Source organism: Carassius auratus, unplaced genomic scaffold, assembly GCF_003368295.1.
Source record: "Carassius auratus strain Wakin unplaced genomic scaffold, ASM336829v1 scaf_tig00036640, whole genome shotgun sequence".
NCBI classification, from domain to species: Eukaryota; Metazoa; Chordata; class Actinopteri; order Cypriniformes; family Cyprinidae; genus Carassius; species Carassius auratus.
This window is the reverse complement of record NW_020526323.1, coordinates 116386-126210: the sequence shown is the minus strand read 5'-3', so window position 1 is coordinate 126210 and position 9825 is coordinate 116386. Positions and strand designations below refer to the sequence as shown.

At 34.8% G+C, this 9825-nt stretch overlaps 1 protein-coding gene across 1 annotated transcript; it reads right to left on the bottom strand.

Moving 5' to 3' along the window:
- Positions 1-5257: 5257 nt before the first annotated feature.
- Positions 5258-6329, bottom strand: LOC113082657 (polymeric immunoglobulin receptor-like). The gene is made up of 3 exons (XM_026254201.1): positions 6236-6329; positions 5778-6095; positions 5258-5645 (listed from the first exon to the last, which is right to left on the bottom strand). Exons 1-3 carry the CDS (start codon positions 6294-6296, stop codon positions 5287-5289), a joined length of 738 nt encoding a protein of 245 aa, XP_026109986.1. The 5' UTR covers positions 6297-6329; the 3' UTR covers positions 5258-5286.
- Between the last annotated feature and the right edge of the window lie 3496 nt (positions 6330-9825).

Below are 9825 nucleotides of genomic sequence, written 5' to 3'. Positions count from 1 at the left end.
CTGAGACTTCCAGTTCACTAGCCGCTGTTGGTAGGCCTAAGTAACTAGAAGAATGACAAAGTACAGTAAATGATACAACTATATGGCTTATTTATGCCAATATAAAATCTGTACAGGTAAAAACAACTTTAAGAAAATAACATGAAACATCATTATCTATAAGTCATGTCTATAGCGGAGTGCATGTGCATGAGAGCAGCTGGTCACTTCCTGCAGGTTCTGTGTTTCCTCCCGTTTCAGAGGAAGGGCAGAATTATCACCTTAAACCACAAAAACATTATCAAGTGAGCAAAGTAGCCAGTTGGTAGTCAGCTACACTACATGGTTTTAGCCCCTTTTTTTCAGAAGAGTGAACCTTCAAACACTGAACAAAATGTTACATTCTAGAAGCGTGAAAATGATCAACACACAAACTGTTATACAACTGTAAGTGTTAGTTTAAGTTTACATTTTTATTATGGTGTTTAATCATTTTTCCAACTGAGGTTTCATGGGGGTTGGTATAAAATAATTTTGAAAAAGCAAATAGGATTAATAAAATAACTGATGATTAAAGAAATTTTAACTGTCCATGTTTTTAAAATATGAAAGGATTTTATAACAATTAATAGCAGTGAAATATCGCAACATATCTGAGTATATCCAGTCTGTTATATTATCTAAAAAATATAAGAAATTCAAGTACATAAAAACATAAGTACTGTGCCTGCACAGTTTCCTGTAAAAGATAATAAAAGAATACAAAGGTGACACAACCGCAAAAAAACACAAGAACAAGCAACACTTGAACATTCAGACGAGATCAATGACAGTCAATCAAGGAAATGAGTCATTATTTCTTCACACATTAAACTACAATACTTTATTTTAGATATGCAAAAAAATTATTTTTAAATTGAAGAAATTAAACCGAGTCTATAAAACAATATGTAGAATTACATACTGCTAAGAAAAAAAATCCCATTTGATCACTTTTTGACAGAGTAGGCTAGTTGTGAACTGTGCATTCATTTACAATTATGTTTTGAAATTTCAATAGTCTTGACCCTCACATCTATTCATACAGGTCCTTTCAGAAATATAATTATATATTTTAAAATAAAATATTAGGTTCACATCACATGAGCAAATTAATTTAAAAAAGCTTAAGAAAATAGAAAGGTGTGTGATGACAGTGTCATGTGGAGGGTAAGGGAGGAACTCATACGCAGACAGGAATCACTACACAGAGGGTTTATTAAAGACAAAAGGGGAAAACAAAACCCACGAGGGGGGAAACAACGACTAGGGCAGAGACTAAATAACTTTACAGGACTGGGTTGACACGATAAACAAACTCAAAACACTAACTACAGACAAAACACTCACGGGAAATACAGATACTTCTTCAAGGGGTAACAAAACAACATCTCACAAGCTAATATGTAAACAATTCTGTAGAAACAATGAACTGACAAAAGACAGAGCACACTAGGGGATATAAATAGGAAAACTAATCAAGACACAACAGGTGGCACAGGTAAGGCAATCATGACAAAACTAGGATAACAAGGGGGCGGGGCAAAGGAACGAGACAACACAAGCACATGGCCCAAAGACAAGGCCACGTGCTTGTACACAAAACACGGGTCTGTCGTAATCCTGCCTCAAGACTAGAGGAAAGTAAGGACATTAAGGCAGAATCATGACAGACAGTCTGATTGTGTTTCTCTTGGTCTGTTCTTATGTTGTTCTCATTGTTGCTGTCAGTGTGGAGCCACAGTGCTGTATATTATGCTGTTTATTGCTCCACCTGCTGGACACTTCATCGCTTCACTCCCAGGAACATGAACAATAGTGCTGTAGTAGATTATGTCATTCTCCTGTGGAGAAAGGGATTGTAATTAAAATAATAATTCAGTGTCACCATGCATTTCTTCTTTCTCCAGACTTTCTAATTTCTAAATTGCCTTAAATTTTTGGGGTTTGTTTTTTCTGTTTTTTTCTTCATACTTTGCTGATGGCAGAGATATGACAAATAAGTATCCAGGCTTTGTAAATTAATTAACAACAATGGCATGCAAGAAGGAATGATCTATAGAGCCATCGAAGCAAAGCAAATAGAGTAGTAGTAGAGAGCACACAAATAAGAAAAAGCCAATACCTGAACATTTTAGACAATTTAACAATCCCAGCCAGGGGTCTGTTCTTCATACATCTCTAACTCAGCTCGATTTAATTGTGGACGAATTGGCGTAATCTTGGATTTTTTGTTTTGTTCTTTGAAGCTCACACTGGAGTTGCTGTCAGAGCAACAGGTCTGTATAAACTTATTTCATGTAGACAGGATTAGATCACATCTTTTTAATACTTAAGAAGAGACCTAATCCCCTTTACATGAAATAAGTGGCTGGGAAAGATTTTAAGGATCAATTACTTAAAATCTGTCCCAGCCACCAATATTTTACTACAAGAATACCCTACTGATCCATGTACAAAATTAAAAATAATGTAAATATAATGAAAATAACATTAAAATGTTGTGTAAAGCCCATTACTATAAGCGCATCCAGTTTTACTTATTGAAAGATTTATAATTGTTTTGAAGTCTTACATAGGCTACATGATGCACAGTTCATCTGAGCAGAGCATTCATTTGAGTGGTGACAGCTGTATCTTGAAGACGCGCATGAGAAAAAAAAAACTGCTTTAAAGATAAAATTAAATGAATTGCTAATTACAGCATTTAAGGGAAAAAAAAATAAAGAATGTACAAATACTAGAAATCATGAACAATTATTGGGAATCATGTAAAAAAAAAAGTTATTTGCAATTACATACTGTTGCTCTTTTGTTAGTTTTGATTGCTTCTATTGCCCTCATTTAAGTCGCTTTGGATAAAAGTGTCTGCTAAATAACTAAATGTAAATGTAAACCTATTATATCATTAAATGTAGTTTTGTTTGCTTGCTCTTTCCTTAAAAAGGTAAAGAAATTTGTGTCAGTCTGCACACAATCCATCCTAAATTCTATGTGATATTAGTAATTTTCAATACTATTTATGGCAGATAGATAGCATGTACACTGGGACACAGGGTCAGAAAACTTAATCCAGATATTTAAATAAAATCCTCAGATTTGTTTTAAGACCCAATTAATTGTAGACCAGTTATAATGGATTAAAAGATCTGTCATTTTTCGAAAACATCTTAGATGTATTAATCGAGGTATGAAGAATGGGCCCCAGGACACGCCTAAGAAAAATAGACTCATAAGGTCACCTTAAAATAGATATATTAATGTCTATTTGGGGTTTCATTATTTATAGTGCTGTGTGTCATAGGATCTTCAGGTTTAGAGTACATCTGCATTTCATACAAATCACACAAAAACCGTAACATCAAGAAAAACCATGTCCTGGAAATATGTGAGTGGCATAAAATATGTGAATAGTGTTGCATTCTTGTCAGAAATATCAGTATTATTTATTTCATGTATTTCTGACATGACAAAGCATGACAAAGCACATATCAAAGGGTCATTTATGAAACATGCCTGTGCCTCTGATGAGCTGTTCTTTTAATAGATCATTCTTATGATCTCATCAGTTACCATTTTAAATCAGTCTGACAAATGAAGCCGATATAATAAATACAGGCTATAACTCCTTTTCTTAACGACCCGTTCCTTGGTCAACAATGAAAATAGCTACATAAGGAACACTAGACAAAAACAACAAATGCTTTTCTTTTCTCACATTTGACTCTTAAACAATCTCTAGATTGATCAGAATGAAAAGGCTGTGTTATCAAAGCAGACAGAGTCTTTTATACTAAAAATGAAATGATAGAGCACATAACAGGGGTTAAAGACACACCTTAAGAAAAAGTGAATTTATAATTAAAGTCAAATGTGTGTTTCACCCCGGTGCTCCTTTAGTGATGTTGAACCTATATTATCATCCCAATATTTTCATAACTTGCTTCTTATAAAGGACTCACCATGTCAGTGGTTCTGCTGCTGTTTCTCCCTCTGATGTGAGGTTTATCTTGTTCTTCATTTTAAAAAGAGGAAACAATAATATCTGTCATTAACTGCATATAGATTGAATCTGTGCTCTCAGAATAGCAGGGAATAAAATAAAAGTGTAGTGCAGCTCAAACTGACTGGGTCTCCGTCTCCATCTCCAGGTGAAAACACCGACCAGAATCAAGAACAGCAGAAGTGCTGCTAAAGCTGGAAGAAGCCACACAATCAGGAGTCCATTACTGTGGAAATAAAGAAACAAATGTAAACTTTTATATTGAAAGAGCTCCAAAAAAGAAACTTAAAAATAATGTATTAATATAAACTCCTAGGGCTTTTCACACTGTGTTAACCCTGAGTTATTATGTTGCAGGCTAAACCTAGCTTTCAGCCACAGGAGAATTAATAGTATCACATTTGGAAGCATGTTTGGCACCGTTTCTTTTTTTTTTTTTTTTACCTGAAGTTATAATAGAGACTTGCATAAGCAGCAGTGGTTTCAGCATTTAAGAAGAAAAAAATATTGACTCGAGTTTATGGCGGGTTTAATTAGGGTTTAATCTAAACTGTGCAGGGCTGGAGTTTGACACAGTGATGTACAGTGTACCTGTAGAATGTCAGTTTATGAAGACCTAGAATCATGAGTAAATTATGAGCAGTGTGGAAGGTGAAACAAGAAAACCCACGATTCAGATTATCCAGGGTTTACTGACTGAATATTTGAAGTGTGAAAAGCCCTTCTGTTTATGTATTTCAGCTTAAAGGTTTTAGAATTAGGTTAAACTATAATTATTTTAAACAATACACATGAAGTACTTTTGTGGCTCCTCCGTGTCTTTTGTTTCATTTCTGCAAAAACAAAAAGGAGGAGAAAGGGTAGAATATCAGCAGAGCAACAAGGAAATGACTGTTAGTCATGAAATAAACCAGAGACAAATATAGAATAATTTCCCAAAGATGATTATAAAGGAAAGTACATTTCTTTACAGAGAAATGATTAAATACTAACTCTTTGTCACTGACAGTGCCTGCGGACAAAGTAAAAAATAAAACAAAAATTTAGTTGTGTTTTATTTCATAGTATCAAAACATTTATGATTTATTGAAAAAAACATTTGTACCTGGTTCTGCCTCCGTTACAGTGATGTGAACAGGATTCAGTGTCTCTCCAGCAGAGCAGAAGTACCAGCCAGAATGCAAAAGATGATTTACAAAAAAATAAGAACTATTATAAATATAAAGAGCACACTTCAAATTTAAATAAACATGATAAGTCTCATGTTAATGGACTGATTTTTCAATGTATGGCTGCTTACACATACTTTTATTTTCATCGTCTCTCTGAACAGTGATGAGAACAGGATTCATTGCATCTCCTACAGAGCAGAAGTACCAGCCAGAATCAGTCCGTCTCAGTCCAGTCATCAACACAGTGAAGGATCTTCCCCCATCATCATCACTGATCTGCACTGATGGATTCTGGGATGTGTCAGTCCTCCCCACTGTGTAACATCTCTGATCTTTATATCTGCACCAACGTTTGACTTTATTCTGATATCCAGAACTGTAGAGACACTGAACACTGATATCACCACCTTCATGTCCAGAGACACTGCTGCTCATCAAAGATACATCAGGAGCTGAACACACACACACACACACACACACACACACACACCTATTTGTGATTATAAAATACACAAGGAATAAAAGAGAGAGTTTAAGAGAACTGAACATTAGAATGAGATTAAAACAATTACAAAATGTCTTACTAGACTGAATCTTGAGATAAAGCTCGTATGTTATATTTATCGGTGGTTGTTCTCCAGTCTCCACAACACAATAATAATTTCCAGTGTGTTTGTTCTGCAGGTTTCTCATAGTCACAGTAAAGAGACTCTGATCAGGATGATCAATTACTGACAGATTCTGCTCTGTTGTGTTTGTGTATGTGTATGTTTTATCAATCTCTGAGTACCAGGATTTCTTCTGCTGTGTGTATTTCTTGTCATAATGACATGGGATGGTGACAGATCCTCCAGGATAAATAGTTAATACATGGTTTGACCAACCGCTGTAGCTCTCAACACCTAAACAAACAACACATTATGTCCAACAATAAGTCACTTCAAATTTTTAACATGAACAGCTGAGCATAAATCTGTCATTGTAAAATACTAAACAGGATCTATTAGAAATGAACACAGCAATACATGTACTGTACTCTCACCTAAAATGAGCCAAATCCAGATTGAAATGTAGAATGTGTTTGTCTTCACATATGCGTTCATTGTGTTTCTCTTCCTGTATCTTGAGTTGTTCTGTTCTTGAGTGTCTCGACTTCCCTCTTCACCTTATATAAAACTTTTAAAACGGATGAATGCTGTCACTGGGGCGGGACCTTTCAAGAAGTAATTATTTATAGCATTTAGTACTTAAGATGCACTCTTTCAAAGTATGAGTACAATTAGGTTGAAAGTTTAGCCTATTGTTCCAATTGTTATTTGCATCTCTTTAGGAAATAAAATGTATTTGACAATTTCTATGATTTTCTACTATCTTAAGTTGTGCTATCTCAGAATTAAAGTTAATAACTTTTTTCTATATGAATGTTGTCGGCTAAGTAACAAGACTAATGAAAGGTGAAGCTGTGAGTGAAGAGTAGCCTTTTTTTTTTTTTTTCTTTTTTTTTTTTGTGGTCTGAGATGCAGAGCTCCATATCTAGTGGTGGGAAAAACGTATACAGCACCTTTAGGGTTGAATGCTTAGAAAGAAAAAAAATCCTTACAGTGCATTATAATGATAATGTACATCTCTTCAGAATAGGATCTAATGACCATGACAGAGGAAGGGGAAAAAAACTCAAACCTTTTTATGACGAGATGAAAAGATTGACATTAAAAGAAAAAAAAATGCAGACTTTAGCCTAGTCATTCAGCAAACAGATGTATAAGAATAAGTATAAAGCAAATACAGAATATACATTTTATTATCAACACTTTTATCTGATCCTTAAGGTCGATGTGGAGAAATTACAAATGTTCCCCATCAACAGAAAATTATGAGAAACAAATTATTCTATGTCACATGTACATTTTGGATTTGTGGGAGCCCACATAAAAATATTTGCAAATTTTGTAGTCATATTGCACAAAGACTTGAAATTATTTATCGATGCATAATACATTTCTTAGATGTTCTTTTCAAAAGTAATAAAATTACTGACTTGTCCTGCACAGTGCCAGTTTGTTTGGTCACAATTTCTGTCAAACAGAACAAGCTCATTAGGTCTTACTTTTATGGTAAAAGCATTAGGAAGAAACCAAGTGAACTTTACTGTGTGAAGCTTGAAAAGAGAATACAATGCTTTATCAATATGAAAAAGACTATTTTCAACTATTGTTTTCATTTCTTTGGGGATACATGTGAAAAAAAGAGATTATTGCTGAATTGGAATATTTTAGATTAAATATATTTTTCTCTAAAACTTATTGAAGTTTATGTTTATTGTTATGAAAATTTACTGAAATATTAGTTTTATTCTGGTAAATTAAAAAAAATAAGAAAAAAAAGAAGAAATCGATTTAGCCTAAAATGCAAAAAAGTAAGTATATGTCTAACAAAGATATCTAAAAAAATTAGGTTTCTGTGGGACTTTTTGTAGCTATAACACAAAACGCCACTAGGAGTCACCGATGCTCCTTCTGTGACATAAAAGGTCATTTAGTTACTTGAACCGACATCTGACACCACAAAATACACTGAGACTAGGCTTTTTCCTTTTTTTTTTTTTTTTTTGGAGAGGCTATCAAGCTGTGCGAGAACATACCCCAAAGTCGGGTATAAGTTGTACCCCTGGGGCGCAAGAGCCCCCCAAAGTTGCCCTAGCAACCACCCGGGGTACCCTAGCAACCACATAGCAACACCCTAGCAACCGCCCCGATTACCCTAGCAACCACCCTGGGTACCCTAGCAACGGCCCTAGCAACCATCATGGGGACCCTAGCAACCACCCCGGGTACCCTAGCAACCAACCTGGGTACCCTAGCAACGGCCCTAGCAACCATCATGGGGACCCTAGCAACCACCCCGGGTACCCTAGCAACCAACCTGGGTACCCTAGTAATGGCCCTAGCAACCAATCAGACTCTCAGGATCATTATGAGGCTATCAAGCCACGCCCTAGCAACCATATAGAGCACCCTTACAACAAGTTCCATAGACTTACATTGAAACATTTCTAATTAATATCTTTGGATAGAAGTGCTATAGAAACATGAGGGTGAGCTCCTTTGACTTCGGGCAGCAAACGACCAATCATGAATCCACACCTTAACAACAGAGGGGTGAGTTTTGCCACTGCAAGCACCACTCATATTTTCTTCAGGAAATGTACATTCTAGTTCTGTCTCTTCCTCTGCCTTCATCTCTGAATCCACTGAAAATTGCAGCTGAAGTAGATGATGCAGGTGTGAAAGAGGTTGATGGTTGAGGTATGTCCTCGTCTTCATCAACTGAATACTTATTGCAACAAAATTGTATGAACTGAACTGAACTATGAATTATATCATAAAACTAATATACAACAATGAAATACAACCTGAATATAGTATAAAACTAATATTGTATGTGCAACAATATGACAAATTGAATATAGTATAAAACTAAAATAAAACGAATACACGTATCATTCAATGTATCATACATCTAAATTAATTATCACATAATTATGGCACATTTGCACATAGACCACTAAAATAGGTAAAGGTTGTATAAAAGAAAAAAATATGCATGAACTTGAACATGAATTTTTCATCATCACTTGATAGATGATTTTGTCCATCTTCACTTTTGCAAAGTTCCTCAACAAGTTCTAACAATGTATAATGCCTTTTAGACCATTGTGAATCCACCTTGTGAATGTGAGGTGAAAAATGTCAGTGTAATCTGTGTTCTGTTTCTACTCTGCAGATTTACATTCATCAGGTTTTCCGCTGAGCGTGATTGGCACGTGTTTGAAATCAACCATAAAGTTTTCTATTGGCTAGAGTTTATCTGGTCATCAGTGTTCAAAGAGGTCATAGGTCAGGTGATATGATGAAATCGAAAGAGCCCTAGTGACAGATCTAGCTGCTCTGTTTGAGTACTTAGAAGGTCTTGTCTTGCTGAACATAACTTTGTGAAGGCAGGCTCAAAGACTCTACCAACACAGCAATTAGTAAATTATTGCAAAACCACTCCAAAAATTAAATTTTATTACAAAACCAACATTATAATTCTCATTTGTGAGAGTATATATAGAATATACAGATAGACACCAAGTATGTGTAAATATTATCTTATCAATATTTTTAAACAAATATTAGAATGGATGTTTTATTATAAACCTTCAATGTGAAAATAGTTTGCATTACTTTGTCCAGGTCCAACATCATTTACTGGACTTAATAACTAAATAACAGACTAAAGGTAAAAATCAGATTTTATAGTAAAATAACCTTCTTTAAGTAGCGAGTTTATTTTCCTTTATTAAACAATACAAACATTGAATGTGTTTTACTGGATTCAGAGCATCTTTAACTGTATTCATCAACTTTTCAGGAGGTTCAAAGAACATGAAACGAAATAATTCTTGAAAGCAGAATTACGAGTATCAGCCTTATTCTGAGACTTCCAGTTCACTAGCCACTATTGGAAGGCCTAAGTCACTAGAAGAATGACAAAGTACAGTAAAGGATAAAACTATCTGTCTGTCTTATTTATGCCAACAGTGCCAAATGTGTACAGGTAAAAACAATTAAGAAAATGACATCTGAAGCT

Coding starts and splice junctions, on each gene's coding strand:
- LOC113082657 (XM_026254201.1), bottom strand. CDS start 6,296: ATGAACGCATATGTGAAGACAAACACATTCTACATTTCAATCTGGATT. Junction 6,096..6,235: donor CTGGATTTGGCTCATTTTAG/GTGAGAGTACAG, acceptor TTGTTTGTTTAG/GTGTTGAGAGCTACAGCGGT. Junction 5,646..5,777: donor TTATCTCAAGATTCAGTCTA/GTAAGACATTTT, acceptor GTGTGTGTTCAG/CTCCTGATGTATCTTTGATG.